The sequence below is a fragment of the Phytophthora sojae genome (genome assembly GCF_000149755.1).
Source record: "Phytophthora sojae unplaced genomic scaffold PHYSOscaffold_2, whole genome shotgun sequence".
Lineage (NCBI taxonomy): Eukaryota > Oomycota > Peronosporomycetes > Peronosporales > Peronosporaceae > Phytophthora > Phytophthora sojae.
This window is the reverse complement of record NW_009258116.1, coordinates 5,251,299-5,269,068: the sequence shown is the minus strand read 5'-3', so window position 1 is coordinate 5,269,068 and position 17,770 is coordinate 5,251,299. Positions and strand designations below refer to the sequence as shown.

The window sequence follows — 17,770 nt, the reverse complement described above, 5'->3', positions numbered from 1 at the left end:
ATAAACATAGCAGCAACCGACCCCGCGACGGCGGCTCTGGCCCGCGAGTTACCTCCACGCAACTTGAGTGCTACAGTACATGGTTATTGGGTTGGTGGCACGAAGTGTCATCTTGTCTAGCGCGTGGATGAAACGCCGGACCAGGCGCGCTAGCTCATAATGCCGCACGCTTCATATTGCCTCAGGTCCGACGATTCCGAGACACAAGAGAGCAGTACTGACCGCGTTATGTGTATATGACCAGGAAGACCATCACGACAAGCACCGCCACCAGGAAGAGAATGAGTCCTAGCTGGCACTTGTCTGTACAGCACAAGTAACAAAAAATACTAAGGTTAGCCAATATTGAAGCGAGACATGATATAATGATTCATCGCAACCTTTCGTCTTGAGCAGTTTGCTCAAACGGCCCATAACAAAGTTCATGCGTTCCTGAGCTTCATCCACATCATCGGTCAAGTCGTCAAGCATTCTAAAGGCAGACACAAAAGCCACAATAACGTTTCGCTGGTTAGCCAAGGATACAACATAAAACAGAAACTCAAACTCGATTGACACGCACTTGTTCTGCTTGTTGACTTCGTTCGAAATCTCCACCGTCACTCCGTGCAAGCGCGTAATGTCAGTCTCGAGCCCGGCAAAACTTTTGTCCTGCTCCTGCATAATTTGCTGCACGAATTCATCAACAAATAGAACGTCAAGATCCGCGTTGGCTCGGAGTGTCTGTGATCCTTCCACGCAGCCACAGGTTCTTTGTTTACCTGCTGTCGCTGCATTTCGTCCTGCATAAACCGCTCGTTCCTGTCTTGGCCGCTATTCACTCGGAAAGACGTCGACGACTTCGATGGTTGCATCAACTGCAAACCAGCCAGCAAAAATACTGTCAGCTTCGCTTTATCTTCTCCAGTTTCAATTCCGACGCTCGCCCACCTTGCGCTCTTCCTTGCGGATCCGAGCCTTGACAGCGTCCGTCGAAATCTCAGCCGAGACAGCTTGCAGCTCCTGCAGTACAGCGATAAACCACACCAACGATGAGGTGCCATATTCATTCCCTTAGCACAAGCACTAGCACAAGCACCCTCCCACCTTTCTAGTGGTCGCGACGAACGCTTTCCGACTTGCGATCTCCGCCTGCCACGAGTCCGCACAAGCCACAGTTAGTAGCCATCTCTACTGTATCTCTGTAGGGGGGGTCTCTTCAGTACCGCATCAATGTGCTCGAACTTGGCTCGGTTTGCCTCCACCATGACGATGGTCTCCTCCAAAAACTTGACCGACTTGTCCGCAGCGGCCACGGCGCCCTCGATCTCTGCGTCAGACAGCGTCAGTTCCTCCTCCTAACAACGCCGCGCTGCACTCATATTGCAGTACGCACGGTGCGTCAGCGCCGGCAGCTCCTTGGCCGCGGGCGAGCCTTTGGCCTCCAGGATGGCGCGCCACTTGGCGTGCTTCTGGTTCACAGCCGACACTTTGGTCTCCAGCTCACTGCGCGCACAGAGACGGAGTCAGCAGGTTGGCGGCGGGCAGAGCACAGAGGCAGAACGGTAGAACGCACTCCTTGAACACGTAGAACGGGTCGCCGCTGGCCGCCGCCATGGACGACTCCTTCTTCTTCATCATCTTACAGAGCTCTTCCCAATGACTTGGGATCTGCCTTTGGGTGCCTTTTTGCGGTAAATCGTACCTAAGGGAGAAAAATGTCAGATGAAAAGGAGAAAGAAAAAAGCGCGATGGATTTTTACACGGTATTTTTGAGTTTTTGTTATTTATTATAATACAGCCACTTTCAGACTGGCGAGGGAGTATCCTGCGTGGAAGTTATTATAGCACTACAACCTTATCCATCGTAACCAGATACTTACTAGATCTTGTCTTTTCGTTTAACTGACTGCTGTGGCGCCTCATCACAAATCGGTCTGCGCCGCTTGGGCGCTGGGTCGAAGAGGGAGGCGTGGACGACTTCGGGGACGAGACTCGATCCTGTGCAAGCGCAGAGACTCTCGATCGAGGGGCACGTAGCCGCGAGCTTCAGGATGCCCGCCACGAAATTCGTGAGGATGGTCGACGCGCGCCTGCGTCCGAAGAGGCCCAAGAAGAGACTGTCGGGGTTTGGGCCGAACACCAGCAAGTCGGTCATGCTGCCGCACAAGCCGCAGTGGTGGTCGCGGTGGGCCCAACGCACGATGTTGTACACTCTCGGTCACGCAGAATGATGAATTCGTGGAGCTCCCGGTTGATCCGCACGGTTGACGTGAGCGACGACGCGACTGGGCTCGCTGAAGGGATCCTGGGGGATGTTTCGCTGCATGGGCGACTCTCACACACCTCAACGACATAGCACAGCGTAGTGCTTGCTCTCGAGCACGAAACGCGAACCGAGCGGGTATTCTTGAGCCGTTGCAGTGCGATCCGGCGATGTGACACGTTCACGGGCTCGAGCACCACGGGCTTCAGCGGCTGGAGCGTCCTAACGGGTCGATCTGTCGGCATGCCGCTGCCTTGATGGTGCTTGCTAGGATATACTGTACGCTAGAAGAAGCTAAATGAGCACGGGCTCATTCTGCTACGCTAAACGTATACTAACTTAGTGTACGTGTAGTGCTCAATGCATCGTCCAATCAGACAGATTAGAATTCGCCGTGGTACTCTGTTGTTGTCTGCAACCCAATCAACTCGATTGGGTGGAGTAATTGTACAATGTACATCGGCCGGCAGTGTACATGTAATGATGTGCTTCTCTTCTGGTTGGGATGCTACGACAATGGTGTCATGGTAATACAATCAGGTAAAACTATGGTTGATTAGTCGAGTACTTGCATCACCAGGGCTCGCAAACGGTGCTGACCGGCCCGTGTAGCCGTCCAAGCCGAAGTCGGGTACTCGTACCCGCCCGCCCACAAGCCACGGGTGTACCCGGGCCAGCCAGGGCTCAAGGTTTTGTACGGACGGACCAACTGTTACATCTCCCGACACGGTTTTAAAGTTAAACATTTAAGTAGGAACTACGCGAAATCAATACAGAGTGAAAAGGACTTGTGGAGGCTAAAAGAAGACGGCGTAGGAGCATGATATAGCTAGTATAAGTAAGAAATAGTACTATTTAGTACTATTTTCGTCAACTTCGGGTACCCGTGGCACCGCCCGAGGTTTGCTTCGGGTACCCGTACCCGACCCGAAACCGGGTATACCCGAGGCGGGTAGGGCGGGTACAAGAAACGGGTACCCGATTGCGAGCCCTGTGCATCACTTGTGGTATGGCTGGGATGGAAGCCATTTCATTTAGAGTATACAGTAACAACCCTGGCGGCCCATACAAACTTGAAGTGTACTCAAAGGACATCGAGCCAGCGATTCTCGAAGTTGAAGTGGAGCATGTCCGGGACCCCTTGAGCAGGTTGGCCGCAGCATGCTTTTACTCTCTACAACAGACAGACAACGGGAAACCAACTTCGATGCAGAACACAACAACAGAGGAATGGGTAACATATATATTAGCTATCCACCACAGCGATCAGTTCTACGTAAACCAAACACACTTTAGTCGACCTCCTCGATCTTGGGGCCCTGGTCCGCGCCGCCCGCCGATGGAGCAGCCGAGGCGCCGGCACCGGCAGGCATTCCGCCCGGCATGCCACCCATGCCACCGGCGGCGGCGTACACCTTCTGCAGCACGGGGTTGGCCACGCCCTCGAGCTCCTTCTGCTTGGCCTCGTACTCCTCCTTCTCCGATGACTGGTGCGCGTCCAGCCACTGAATCGTCTCCGTCACCTTGTCGTCCACCACCTTCTTGTCGGCCTCGGGGATCTTCTCCTTGAGCTTCTCGTCGTTCAGACTGTTGCGCAGGCTGTACGCGTAGTTCTCGAGCGCGTTCTTGGCCTCGATGCGCACCTTGTTGGCCTCGTCCTCCGACTTGTACTTCTCGGCCTCCGCCACCATGCGGTCGATCTCGGCCTGCGAGAGGCGGCCCTTGTCGTTCGTGATCGTGATCTTGTTCTCCTTGCCCGTCGACTTCTCCACGGCCGACACGTTCAGGATGCCGTTCGCGTCGATGTCGAAGGTCACGTCGATCTGCGGCACACCACGGGGCATGGGAGGGATGCCGTCCAGGTTGAACTTGCCCAGCAGGTTGTTGTCGCGGGTCATCGAGCGCTCGCCCTCGAAGACCTGGATCAGCACACCGGGCTGGTTGTCCGCGTACGTCGAGAACGTCTGCGACTTCTTGGTGGGCACCGTCGTGTTACGGGCGATCAGCGTCGTCATGACACCGCCGGCCGTCTCCAGACCCAGAGACAGAGGCGTCACATCCAGCAGCAGCAGGTCCTGCAGCTTCTCCGACGAGTCGTTGCCGCTCAGGATGGCCGCCTGCACCGTGGCGCCGTACGCGACGGCCTCGTCCGGGTTGATCGACTTGTTGGGCTCCTTGCCGTTGAAGAAGTCCGACAGCAGCTGCTGCACCTTGGGGATACGCGTAGAGCCGCCGACGAGGACGACCTCGTGCACCTGGCTCTTGGAGAGCTTGGCGTCACGGAGCACCTTCTCCACGGGCTCCATGGTCTTGCGGAAGTAGTCGCCGCACATGTCCTCGAAACGAGCACGGGTGATGGTCGAGTTGAAGTCAATGCCATCGAACAGAGAGTCAATCTCAATGTACGCCTGGGCCGACGACGACAGCGTACGCTTAGCACGCTCGCAGGCAGTCCGCAGACGACGAAGGGCACGCTGGTTCTCAGTGATGTCCTTGCGGTGCTTGCGCTTGAACTCCTGCGTGAAGTGGTCCACGAGACGGTTGTCGAAGTCCTCGCCGCCCAGGTGCGTATCACCAGCAGTAGCCTTCACCTCGAAGATGCCCTCCTCGATGCTCAGTAGGGACACGTCGAAGGTGCCGCCACCCAGGTCGAAGATCAGCACGTTGCGCTCGCCGCCCTTCTTGTCCAGGCCGTAGGCAATGGCCGCGGCCGTCGGCTCGTTAATGATACGGAGGACGTTCAGGCCAGCAATGGCACCGGCGTCCTTGGTAGCCTGACGCTGCGAGTCGTTGAAGTAGGCGGGCACCGTGATCACGGCGTTCTTGACCTCCTTGCCGATGAAGGCCTCGGCCACCTCGCGCATCTTGATCAGCACCATGGACGAGATCTCCTCGGGCTGGAACGTCTTGGACTCGCCCTTGAACTGCACCGTGATCTGCGGCTTGTCGCCGGGACCGGACGAGATCTTGAACGGCCAGTGCTTGATGTCTGCTTGCACCACCGGGTCGGAGAACTTGCGGCCGATCAGACGTTTGGCGTCGAACACCGTGTTGTGCGCGTTCATGGCCACCTGGTTCTTGGCGGCATCGCCGATCAGGCGCTCGGTGTCCGTGAAGGCCACGTACGACGGGGTGGTGCGGTTACCCTGGTCGTTGGCGATGATCTCCACGCGGTCGTTCTGCCACACGCCGACGCACGAGTAGGTCGTGCCGAGGTCAATACCGACAGAGTATCCCGAAGTTGTCTGGGCCATCTTGCTGTTGGTCTTGGTTGTGTGAGTGTTGTGAGGTGTGTGAGTGTAGACTTGGTCTCTCACTCTCGGACTTCGCTCCGAAGCTGGTTGTTGCTGTGTGATCTTGTCAACGCAAATTCAAAAGTGAGCTGGTTGGGTGCGCCCGGCATTTGCCAGCTACATCTCGGTGCTGTGACAGGACCACAGGGTACATGCACTCGACTTCGAGATGATTCGACCTGCGTTACATGGTACGCACGGCGGTAAGGCAAAGTTCTAGAGCTTCTAGATGGACCGACTGTGCATGAGACAGTATAGAGTAGTATTTGGGATAGTAGTTCAAGTCTGGAATACTATTCGTTGATTTAGTAGTAGTTGAATTGTCAGGTATTGTTGTTCTTTTACTACCGGAAAACTATAATACCCAAATAGTAATACCCGGATATGTATACGCGTGCTGCAATTCGAAGGGGGCAACGCAGAAAGCTGGATAGTTATTATGCGGCATGAATTGGATGCACAGACCTTCCAGATCTTTTTCAATCGTGGCTCTTCAACCAGATGCCAAACAGGTTTTGCTCACTTCGTGTATGCGTACTAGATGACCAGCCCTGGGAATATTCTATCTCAACGGTTGCCCCTCCATTGAGCGCCTTTCTCATTGGCCCGCGGGCGCTAACATCCGTGAAATTGCAGCGTGGTGACTGCTCAGTCCAATCAAGGATACCAGCAGTTGGAGCTGAGGTTGTTCTTATCCTGTCATGACGTACTTCCGCGACCCAGCCATAGCTTATGTTAAGCATTTGAATTGGGTTTTTACCTTGCCACTGGTTGCAACCAGCTGCGCTTTCACCCCGTGCTCTTAGCTTGGAAGCATCCAGTATAAGTAGTGGAGGGCGTCTTGGAGTCGCTCAGAGAGCGTGAGCGCTGTCGTATTTTTCTGGTAGAGGATATGTGCAGAGCAAGGAGCCAAAGTTACTGAGAGCCATCTCGTTTGCAGCTCATTATCCATTTTACTCCGCAGTCACCAGCACCGCGGATCTCAACGTTTAGTCCAAGTCTAAGTCCAAGTCAAGTTCTCAGTGTTTTTGTCAACCATGAACCTTACCAAGATCATCGCTCACCTCGCCATCATTGCGGCTGCCATGGGATCGCTTGCCGATGCCGGCAACATCAACCAGCACGCCCCGCCATCGGGCGTCTCCGGTGACGACGCCTTCACCAGTGCGACCCCCGCTCCTGCGACGCCCGTTGTGACCCCTGCACCAACGACCGCTGGCCCAATTGCGCCAGACGCACCATCGGCGGCTGAAACGCCAGCTCCGACTCCGTGCCCCACCCCGGCCCCGACGACAAACTCAGAGGGAGTGAAAGCGACACCAAGCCCATCGAAGCCGTCGGACGAGGATGCCGACAAGTCCAAGAAGGACAGCAGCACCCCAGGCCAAGTCGAGGCTGCAGCTGGATCTGCTCCTAACGACAAGCCCGTTCAATCTACCAAGACCACCCACGATGAAGAGCGGACAACCAACAGTAACACCACGGCAGCTAGTGCCACCACTGGTGGCGGTGCAAATGGAGCAGTCGGAGGAGCTGCCCACGGAGGGGTTGGTGCTAGCGCTGGAGTCGGCGGAGGCGTGAGCGGCGGTGCCAACGGAGGTGTTGGTGCCGGAGCCGGTGTCGGCGGCGGAGCTGCTGGCGGCGTTGGCGCTAGCGCTGGTGTAGGTGGTCGTGTCGGCGGAGGCGTGAGCGGCGGTGCCAACGGAGGTGTTGGAGCCGGAGCCGGTGTCGGCGGCGGAGCTGCTGGCGGCGTTGGCGCTAGCGCTGGTGTAGGTGGTCGTGTCGGCGGAGGCGTGAGCGGCGGTGCCAACGGAGGAGCTGGTGCTAGCGCTGGAGTCGGCGGAGGCGTGAGCGGCGGTGCCAACGGAGGAGCTGGTGCTAGCGCTGGAGTCGGCGGAGGCGTGAGCGGCGGTGCCAACGGAGGTGTTGGTGCCGGAGCCGGTGTCGGTGGCGGAGCTGCTGGCGGCGTTGGCGCTAGCGCTGGTGTAGGTGGTCGTGTCGGCGGAGGCGTGAGCGGCGGTGCTAACGGAGGAGTTGGAGCCGGAGCCGGTGTCGGCGGCGGAGCTGCTGGCGGCGTTGGCGCTAGCGCTGGTGTAGGTGGTCGTGTCGGCGGAGGCGTGAGCGGCGGTGCCAACGGAGGAGCTGGTGCTAGCGCTGGAGTCGGCGGAGGCGTGAGCGGCGGTGCCAACGGAGGTGTTGGTGCCGGAGCCGGTGTCGGTGGCGGAGCTGCTGGCGGCGTTGGCGCTAGCGCTGGTGTAGGTGGTCGTGTCGGCGGAGGCGTGAGCGGCGGTTCTAACGGAGGAGTTGGTGCCGGAGCCGGTGTCGGTGGCGGAGCTGCTGGCGGCGTTGGCGCTAGCGCTGGTGTAGGTGGTCGTGTCGGCGGAGGCGTGAGCGGCGGTTCTAACGGAGGAGTTGGAGCCGGAGCCGGTGTCGGCGGCGGAGCTGCTGGCGGCGTTGGCGCTAGCGCTGGTGTAGGTGGTCGTGTCGGCGGAGGCGTGAGCGCCGGTGCCAACGGAGGAGCTGGTGCTAGCGCTGGAGTCGGCGGAGGCGTGAGCGGCGGTGCCAACGGAGGTGTTGGTGCCGGAGCCGGTGTCGGTGGCGGAGCTGCTGGCGGCGTTGGCGCTAGCGCTGGTGTAGGTGGTCGTGTCGGCGGAGGCGTGAGCGGCGGTGCCAACGGAGGTGTTGGAGCCGGAGCCGGTGTCGGCGGCGGAGCTGCTGGCGGCGTTGGCGCTAGCGCTGGTGTAGGTGGTCGTGTCGGCGGAGGCGTGAGCGGCGGTGCCAACGGAGGTGTTGGAGCCGGAGCCGGTGTCGGTGGCGGAGCTGCTGGCGGCGTTGGCGCTAGCGCTGGTGTAGGTGGTCGTGTCGGCGGAGGCGTGAGCGGCGGTGCTAACGGAGGAGTTGGAGCCGGAGCCGGTGTCGGCGGCGGAGCTGCTGGCGGCGTTGGCGCTAGCGCTGGTGTAGGTGGTCGTGTCGGCGGAGGCGTGAGCGGCGGTGCCAACGGAGGAGCTGGTGCTAGCGCTGGAGTCGGCGGAGGCGTGAGCGGCGGTGCCAACGGAGGAGCTGGTGCTAGCGCTGGAGTCGGCGGAGGCGTGAGCGGCGGTGCCAACGGCGGTGTTGGTGCCGGAGCCGGTGTCGGTGGCGGAGCTGCTGGCGGCGTTGGCGCTAGCGCTGGTGTAGGTGGTCGTGTCGGCGGAGGCGTGAGCGGCGGTGCCAACGGAGGTGTTGGAGCCGGAGCCGGTGTCGGCGGCGGAGCTGCTGGCGGCGTTGGCGCTAGCGCTGGTGTAGGTGGTCGTGTCGGCGGAGGCGTGAGCGGCGGTGCCAACGGAGGTGTTGGTGCCGGAGCCGGTGTCGGTGGCGGAGCTGCTGGCGGCGTTGGCGCTAGCGCTGGTGTAGGTGGTCATGTCGGCGGAGGCGTGAGCGGCGGTGCCAACGGAGGTGTTGGTGCCGGAGCCGGTGTCGGCGGCGGAGCTGCTGGCGGCGTTGGCGCTAGCGCTGGTGTAGGTGGTCGTGTCGGCGGAGGCGTGAGCGGCGGTGCCAACGGAGGTGTTGGTGCCGGAGCCGGTGTCGGCGGCGGAGCTGCTGGCGGCGTTGGCGCTAGCGCTGGTGTAGGTGGTCGTGTCGGCGGAGGCGTGAGCGGCGGTGCCAACGGAGGTGTTGGTGCCGGAGCCGGTGTCGGTGGCGGAGCTGCTGGCGGCGTTGGCGCTAGCGCTGGTGTAGGTGGTCGTGTCGGCGGAGGCGTGAGCGGCGGTGCCAACGGAGGAGTTGGTGCTAGCGCTGGAGTCGGCGGAGGCGTGAGCGGCGGTGCCAACGGAGGTGTTGGTGCCGGAGCCGGTGTCGGTGGCGGAGCTGCTGGCGGCGTTGGCGCTAGCGCTGGTGTAGGTGGTCGTGTCGGCGGAGGCGTGAGCGGCGGTGCTAACGGAGGAGTTGGTGCCGGAGCCGGTGTCGGTGGCGGAGCTGCTGGCGGCGTTGGTGCTAGCGCTGGTGTAGGTGGTCGTGTCGGCGGAGGCGTGAGCGGCGGTGCCAACGGAGGTGTTGGTGCCGGAGCCGGTGTCGGTGGCGGAGCTGCTGGCGGCGTTGGCGCTAGCGCTGGTGTAGGTGGTCGTGTCGGCGGAGGCGTGAGCGGCGGTGCCAACGGCGGTGTTGGTGCCGGAGCCGGTGTCGGTGGCGGAGCTGCTGGCGGCGTTGGCGCTAGCGCTGGTGTAGGTGGTCGTGTCGGCGGAGGCGTGAGCGGCGGTGCCAACGGAGGTGTTGGAGCCGGAGCCGGTGTCGGCGGCGGAGCTGCTGGCGGCGTTGGCGCTAGCGCTGGTGTAGGTGGTCGTGTCGGCGGAGGCGTGAGCGGCGGTGCCAACGGAGGTGTTGGTGCCGGAGCCGGTGTCGGCGGCGGAGCTGCTGGCGGCGTTGGCGCTAGCGCTGGTGTAGGTGGTCGTGTCGGCGGAGGCGTGAGCGGCGGTGCCAACGGAGGTGTTGGTGCCGGAGCCGGTGTCGGTGGCGGAGCTGCTGGCGGCGTTGGCGCTAGCGCTGGTGTAGGCGGTCGTGTCGGCGGAGGCGTGAGCGGCGGTGCCAACGGAGGTGTTGGAGCCGGAGCCGGTGTCGGCGGCGGAGCTGCTGGCGGCGTTGGCGCTAGCGCTGGTGTAGGTGGTCGTGTCGGCGGAGGCGTGAGCGGCGGTGCCAACGGAGGTGTTGGTGCCGGAGCCGGTGTCGGCGGCGGAGCTGCTGGCGGCGTTGGCGCTAGCGCTGGTGTAGGTGGTCGTGTCGGCGGAGGCGTGAGCGGCGGTGCCAACGGAGGTGTTGGTGCCGGAGCCGGTGTCGGTGGCGGAGCTGCTGGCGGCGTTGGCGCTAGCGCTGGTGTAGGTGGTCGTGTCGGCGGAGGCGTGAGCGGCGGTGCCAACGGAGGTGTTGGTGCCGGAGCCGGTGTCGGCGGCGGAGCTGCTGGCGGCGTTGGCGCTAGCGCTGGTGTAGGTGGTCGTGTCGGCGGAGGCGTGAGCGGCGGTGCCAACGGAGGTGTTGGTGCCGGCGCCGGTGTCGGCGGCGGAGCTGCTGGCGGCGTTGGCGCTAGCGCTGGTGTAGGTGGTCGTGTCGGCGGAGGCGTGAGCGGCGGTGCCAACGGAGGTGTTGGTGCCGGAGCCGGTGTCGGTGGCGGAGCTGCTGGCGGCGTTGGCGCTAGCGCTGGTGTAGGTGGTCGTGTCGGCGGAGGCGTGAGCGGCGGTGCCAACGGAGGTGTTGGTGCCGGAGCCGGTGTCGGCGGCGGAGCTGCTGGCGGCGTTGGCGCTAGCGCTGGTGTAGGTGGTCGTGTCGGCGGAGGCGTGAGCGGCGGTGCCAACGGAGGTGTTGGTGCCGGCGCCGGTGTCGGCGGCGGAGCTGCTGGCGGCGTTGGCGCTAGCGCTGGTGTAGGTGGTCGTGTCGGCGGAGGCGTGAGCGGCGGTGCCAACGGAGGTGTTGGTGCCGGAGCCGGTGTCGGTGGCGGAGCTGCTGGCGGCGTTGGCGCTAGCGCTGGTGTAGGTGGTCGTGTCGGCGGAGGCGTGAGCGGCGGTGCCAACGGAGGTGTTGGTGCCGGAGCCGGTGTCGGTGGCGGAGCTGCTGGCGGCGTTGGCGCTAGCGCTGGTGTAGGTGGTCGTGTCGGCGGAGGCGTGAGCGGCGGTGCCAACGGAGGTGTTGGAGCCGGAGCCGGTGTCGGTGGCGGAGCTGCTGGCGGCGTTGGCGCTAGCGCTGGTGTAGGTGGTCGTGTCGGCGGAGGCGTGAGCGGCGGTGCCAACGGAGGTGTTGGAGCCGGAGCCGGTGTCGGCGGCGGAGCTGCTGGCGGCGTTGGCGCTAGCGCTGGTGTAGGTGGTCGTGTCGGCGGAGGCGTGAGCGGCGGTGCCAACGGAGGAGTTGGTGCTAGCGCTGGAGTCGGCGGAGGCGTGAGCGGCGGTGCCAACGGAGGTGTTGGAGCCGGAGCCGGTGTCGGCGGCGGAGCTGCTGGCGGCGTTGGTGCTAGCGCTGGTGTAGGTGGTCGTGTCGGCGGAGGCGTGAGCGGCGGTGCCAACGGAGGAGTTGGTGCTAGCGCTGGAGTCGGCGGAGGCGTGAGCGGCGGTGCCAACGGCGGTGTTGGTGCCGGAGCCGGTGTCGGTGGCGGAGCTGCTGGCGGCGTTGGCGCTAGCGCTGGTGTAGGTGGTCGTGTCGGCGGAGGCGTGAGCGGCGGTGCCAACGGAGGTGTTGGAGCCGGAGCCGGTGTCGGCGGCGGAGCTGCTGGCGGCGTTGGCGCTAGCGCTGGTGTAGGTGGTCGTGTCGGCGGAGGCGTGAGCGGCGGTGCCAACGGAGGTGTTGGAGCCGGAGCCGGTGTCGGCGGCGGAGCTGCTGGCGGCGTTGGCGCTAGCGCTGGTGTAGGTGGTCGTGTCGGCGGAGGCGTGAGCGGCGGTGCCAACGGAGGTGTTGGTGCCGGAGCCGGTGTCGGTGGCGGAGCTGCTGGCGGCGTTGGCGCTAGCGCTGGTGTAGGTGGTCGTGTCGGCGGAGGCGTGAGCGGCGGTGCCAACGGAGGTGTTGGTGCCGGAGCCGGTGTCGGTGGCGGAGCTGCTGGCGGCGTTGGCGCTAGCGCTGGTGTAGGTGGTCGTGTCGGCGGAGGCGTGAGCGGCGGTGCTAACGGAGGAGTTGGTGCTAGCGTCCACACTACTCGCTTCCTGCGCATGTAATTGATGTGTCCAGAGCTTACGAGTATGTCTTGGCATAGTTTGTAGGCGCATGTGAAATAAACTTGTTTGTTTGCCATCGGTGCGATTCGGATATGAAAATAAAATGTTGTCGTTTAAAAAACATACAGTGCACTGTAGCGTGTTATGCAGACCAATTTCATAGATGACTTTGAATCGACAACCTTGTGAAATCAATTTTATATTAGACTAGGGGTTAGCAACAACTCGTACACGACTTGGACAACCAGTGCCTGGCCTGAGCAACTTTCTCGACCGCCAAGTGGAGAACACTGAGCTGTGAGAACCGTCAAGTCTGTTATGAACTTGGCGAGTCGTCGTGCCACCCGCTCGCTGCCCAGAAATCGAAGTAGAAGCCCGTCAGGGCTTGAACCAAACACCAGCAGATCTGCTATTTTCAAGCAGAACCTGCACTGGCGGGACGGATGAGCCCGCCGCACAATATTGAACACCCTCTCGTGGAGATAGACAAAGTCCTGCAGCCCTCTGTTGACTTGCACCGCGGCGGATCCTTCGCTGTCGGTGCTGTCAGTTGTAGAAAGTCGCGAGCTGGTGGCGGTGACTGATTCAACGCGTGGGGAGCTTGCTAACACTTCGACTGCGTAACAGGATTTGCCGCCTGAGGGCGAAACATGAATCGAGCAAACGTCCTTGAGCTCCTGCAACACGATACTGGAAGTTGGCGCGTTTGAGGGTTTCAAAACCGCAGGTCTCAGAGAACGAAGTTTCTGCTTGCATTGAGCTCGTGTCATGTCTTCTTCTCTAACGAGAGTGGGTGGTCGCGCTCCAAGTTCGAAAATGAGCTACCCAGCCAGCCATGATACGAGTTTTTGCCGCACGTCCAGCCGTTCCTGTATGTGCTTTGCGGTAGGATGGACGACCTATGAAGCATACCGAGTAGGCATCCTATCGACCCCGATTGGACGAGTTCCTTTCATGCTGCACAGTGTTGCAGATTCGCAATACTGTATCCCCTCCGGACATAATATGAAACACTTCTGGGGGGTCTTGCAAAAATGGCCTTGGAACCAAATCGAAATGATTTCGCGGCCGCTAGGGCACATCAGGGCTGGAGGAGATGGCGTTGATTTTATCCGTGGCAACCGCGAGGCCGCATACCAAAAACTGAATGCATTAACGCTACGAACAGGAGACCCATAGTGATCATGATACTGTTAGAAATGGCAATCAGGACATAATGTGAAACACAGGGAAAATCGATATATTTGGTTTACCGGACGTCTATAGACTATCAGACGATGTACTAGTAGTTAGAAGCAGCCTACCAAAGTATATAAAAGCATTGGAGGCCACATGCATATGCTTAAGGGTCACTTAGCTGTCTAATATGGTAGAATTAGCTCCCATCCAACCGAGGTCGTTGCCAGCTCGTTGCTTACCCCCTACGACTTCGCACTCTCTCTATCGATCATACCAGCCTTTGTTAGGGCCGTAACATCCATCTAGAGTAGATAAAGTCCGTAGCAATGTTCGCTTGGCACCTTTACCTTTAGGTAATCATCACTTGCCCACACCCTGTTGCAGGTAATGGTCTCGACTAAGTACGATTTTCCATTAACTGCTCCGTTTTGAACACAAGAGGTAGCAATCGAAAGCCGCACTGAAGTGGGTACTTGTGTTTTCACCATACCCAAAAACCTCCGACCCTCCGACTTTCTCCGACTCGTACACAAAACATGCGGATAGGAGGGGGGTCACCTTTCACTATCACCCAGCTACGCGCTACGCGCGAACCTAAAACCCCTAAAGGCTCGCTGCGCTTGCTGGGCCAGAACCCTAAGCCCGCTGCGGCTCGCACGCGTCGCCTCCGCTTGCTAGGTAGAGCACTGCTGGGTCCACTGTCAAACCGCAGGCGGGGGCTCGCTACGCTCGCTCCGTGCCATCCATCCCAAGGCTCCGACCAATGAGCAAACGGGACGACTAATCTATCTTGGACTGTGTATGCATAACCCTTTGGGAAAGTGTAGGGTAATACTGTTATGCTCCGACCGCGCTTGACTGGGGATTTGTATAGCTATCATCTTAAGTGCGGTCGGAGATTTGATGATATTCTACCATATGATTTGCTAATACAAATCCCAAGGAATAAGTGTTTCAGAATAGCGGACTGCTTCACGCTTTGTCCGGAGGGGATACTGTATAAATTTCTTGCTTCACCAAGTTTCATATATTTAAGTAGTTAGGAAAATAGTCGTATTGTGCTTTGCAGTTATTTTGCCGACCATTTTAGACGCTAAATATGGCAAAGCCTGCTCCTAAATATGTATGAAAGAAGATACACGACCTGCTAAAATTATGCATAAATCCACCTCCTCATATATATATCGACTTGTGAGGGCCTGTCAGCAGCATGCATTGGCCCAGTACAACACCGTCCATGATCCCCAGCACATCCACCCTCTTATGCATAATTGCCGTGTGTGTAGGTGCTTGTGGATAAAACCCGACAGAATTGCAGCTGCACAGCCACAATTGCACTTTCAAAAGTGCAATTGTGGCGCTTTTAGCGTAATTCTTGGCCTCCACCCATTTATGCACCTCGATTTATCGTTAATCTAGCAGGTGGTCGCTATAAATATAGCAAATCTCGCCTCATATTGCCAAAATCATTGCAAAGCACAATAGTTGCTAGCTACATTTTTTTTAATCGACCTCATCGATCTTGGGGCCCTCGCCCGCGCCGCCCGCCGATGGAGCGGCCGAGGCGCCGGCACCGGCAGGCATTCCGCCCGGCATGCCACCCATGCCACCGGCGGCGGCGTACACCTTCTGCAGCACGGGGTTGGCCACGCCCTCGAGCTCCTTCTGCTTGGCCTCGTACTCCTCCTTCTCCGATGACTGGTGCGCGTCCAGCCACTGAATCGTCTCCGTCACCTTGTCGTCCACCACCTTCTTGTCGGCCTCGGGGATCTTCTCCTTGAGCTTCTCGTCGTTCAGACTGTTGCGCAGGCTGTACGCGTAGTTCTCGAGCGCGTTCTTGGCCTCGATGCGCACCTTGTTGGCCTCGTCCTCCGACTTGTACTTCTCGGCCTCCGCCACCATGCGGTCGATCTCGGCCTGCGAGAGGCGGCCCTTGTCGTTCGTGATCGTGATCTTGTTCTCCTTGCCCGTCGACTTCTCCACGGCCGACACGTTCAGGATGCCGTTCGCGTCGATGTCGAAGGTCACGTCGATCTGCGGCACACCACGGGGCATGGGCGGGATGCCGTCCAGGTTGAACTTGCCCAGCAGGTTGTTGTCGCGGGTCATCGAGCGCTCGCCCTCGAAGACCTGGATCAGCACACCGGGCTGGTTGTCCGCGTACGTCGAGAACGTCTGCGACTTCTTGGTGGGCACCGTCGTGTTACGGGCGATCAGCGTCGTCATGACACCGCCGGCCGTCTCCAGACCCAGAGACAGAGGCGTCACATCCAGCAGCAGCAGGTCCTGCAGCTTCTCCGACGAGTCGTTGCCGCTCAGGATGGCCGCCTGCACCGTGGCGCCGTACGCGACGGCCTCGTCCGGGTTGATCGACTTGTTGGGCTCCTTGCCGTTGAAGAAGTCCGACAGCAGCTGCTGCACCTTGGGGATACGCGTAGAGCCGCCGACGAGGACGACCTCGTGCACCTGGCTCTTGGAGAGCTTGGCGTCACGGAGCACCTTCTCCACGGGCTCCATGGTCTTGCGGAAGTAGTCGCCGCACATGTCCTCGAAACGAGCACGGGTGATGGTCGAGTTGAAGTCAATGCCATCGAACAGAGAGTCGATCTCAATGTACGCCTGGGCCGACGACGACAGCGTACGCTTAGCACGCTCGCAGGCAGTCCGCAGACGACGAAGGGCACGCTGGTTCTCAGTGATGTCCTTGCGGTGCTTGCGCTTGAACTCCTGCACGAAGTACTCGACCAGGCGGTTGTCGAAGTCCTCGCCGCCCAGGTGCGTATCACCAGCGGTAGCCTTCACCTCGAAGATGCCCTCCTCGATGCTCAGTAGGGACACGTCGAAGGTGCCGCCACCCAGGTCGAAGATCAGCACGTTGCGCTCGCCGCCCTTCTTGTCCAGGCCGTAGGCAATGGCCGCGGCCGTCGGCTCGTTAATGATACGGAGGACGTTCAGGCCAGCAATGGCACCGGCGTCCTTGGTAGCCTGACGCTGCGAGTCGTTGAAGTAGGCGGGCACCGTGATCACGGCGTTCTTGACCTCCTTGCCGATGAAGGCCTCGGCCACCTCGCGCATCTTGATCAGCACCATGGACGAGATTTCCTCGGGCTGGAACGTCTTGGACTCGCCCTTGAACTGCACCGTGATCTGCGGCTTGTCGCCGGGACCGGACGAGATCTTGAACGGCCAGTGCTGGATGTCTGCTTGCACCACCGGGTCGGAGAACTTGCGGCCGATCAGACGTTTGGCGTCGAACACCGTGTTGTGCGCGTTCATGGCCACCTGGTTCTTGGCGGCATCGCCGATCAGGCGCTCGGTGTCCGTGAAGGCCACGTACGACGGGGTGGTGCGGTTACCCTGGTCGTTGGCGATGATCTCCACGCGGTCGTTCTGCCACACGCCGACGCACGAGTAGGTCGTGCCGAGGTCAATACCGACAGAGTATCCCGAAGTTGTCTGGGCCATCTTGCTGTTGGTCTTGGTTGTGTGAGTGTTGTGAGGTGTGTGAGTGTAGACTTGGTCTCTCACTCTCGGACTTCGCTCCGAAGCTGGTTGTTGCTGTGTGATCTTGTCAACGCAAATTCAAAAGTGAGCTGGTTGGGTGCGCCCGGCATTTGCCAGCTACATCTCGGTGCTGTGACAGGACCACAGGGTACATGCACTCGACTTCGAGATGATTCGACCTGCGTTACATGGTACGCACGGCGGTAAGGCAAAGTTCTAGAGCTTCTAGATGGACCGACTGTGCATGAGACAGTATAGAGTAGTATTTGGGATAGTAGTTCAAGTCTGGAATACTATTCGTTGATTTAGTAGTAGTTGAATTGTCAGGTATTGTTGTTCTTTTACTACCGGAAAACTATAATACCCAAATAGTAATACCCGGATATGTATACGCGTGCTGCAATTCGAAGGGGGCAACGCAGAAAGCTGGATAGTTATTATGCGGCATGAATTGGATGCACAGACCTTCCAGATCTTTTTCAATCGTGGCTCTTCAACCAGATGCCAAACAGGTTTTGCTCACTTCGTGTATGCGTACTAGATGACCAGCCCTGGGAATATTCTATCTCAACGGTTGCCCCTCCATTGAGCGCCTTTCTCATTGGCCCGCGGGCGCTAACATCCGTGAAATTACAGCGTGGTGACTGCTCAGTCCAATCAAGGATACCAGCAGTTGGAGCTGAGGTTGTTCTTATCCTGTCATGACGTACTTCCGCGACCTAGCCATAGCTTATGTTAAGCATTTGAATTGGGTAGAGCACGGCAATCAAGAGGCATATACTAAAACGTTAGCAGGCATCTGCCAGAAAATGTCCGTGAAGTAAAGACCTCAAAGCGATGCGCTGAAGACCGTTGAAGTAATAAAGAAGAGACTTGGTCGGCAA

General features: G+C 59.6%; 5 protein-coding genes across 5 annotated transcripts; all 5 read right to left on the bottom strand.

The window, feature by feature from the left end:
- Positions 1-65: 65 nt before the first annotated feature.
- On the bottom strand, positions 66-1,596 carry PHYSODRAFT_554576 (hypothetical protein; the record flags this gene model as incomplete). Its single annotated transcript, XM_009521422.1, has 9 exons — positions 66-303; positions 381-472; positions 563-669; positions 762-857; positions 931-1,002; positions 1,087-1,131; positions 1,206-1,309; positions 1,376-1,485; positions 1,556-1,596. The coding sequence occupies 9 exons, from the start codon at positions 1,594-1,596 to the stop codon at positions 227-229; spliced, it is 744 nt and encodes a 247-aa protein (XP_009519717.1). The 3' UTR covers positions 66-226.
- A 1,941-nt stretch (positions 1,597-3,537) lies between these two features.
- On the bottom strand, positions 3,538-5,499 carry PHYSODRAFT_485614 (hypothetical protein; the record flags this gene model as incomplete). The annotated part of the gene is made up of 1 exon (XM_009521421.1): positions 3,538-5,499. The coding sequence occupies one exon, from the start codon at positions 5,497-5,499 to the stop codon at positions 3,538-3,540; it is 1,962 nt and encodes a 653-aa protein (XP_009519716.1).
- Positions 5,500-6,598: 1,099 nt separating this feature from the next.
- PHYSODRAFT_325543 (hypothetical protein) lies at positions 6,599-12,239 on the bottom strand (the record flags this gene model as incomplete). The annotated part of the gene is made up of 2 exons (XM_009521420.1): positions 6,599-6,951; positions 7,037-12,239. 2 exons carry the CDS (start codon positions 12,237-12,239, stop codon positions 6,599-6,601), a joined length of 5,556 nt encoding a protein of 1,851 aa, XP_009519715.1.
- Positions 12,240-12,400: 161 nt separating this feature from the next.
- PHYSODRAFT_480553 (hypothetical protein) lies at positions 12,401-12,973 on the bottom strand (the record flags this gene model as incomplete). Its single annotated transcript, XM_009521419.1, has 1 exon — positions 12,401-12,973. The coding sequence occupies one exon, from the start codon at positions 12,971-12,973 to the stop codon at positions 12,401-12,403; it is 573 nt and encodes a 190-aa protein (XP_009519714.1).
- Positions 12,974-14,885: 1,912 nt separating this feature from the next.
- On the bottom strand, positions 14,886-16,847 carry PHYSODRAFT_486085 (hypothetical protein; the record flags this gene model as incomplete). Its single annotated transcript, XM_009521418.1, has 1 exon — positions 14,886-16,847. The coding sequence occupies one exon, from the start codon at positions 16,845-16,847 to the stop codon at positions 14,886-14,888; it is 1,962 nt and encodes a 653-aa protein (XP_009519713.1).
- Between the last annotated feature and the right edge of the window lie 923 nt (positions 16,848-17,770).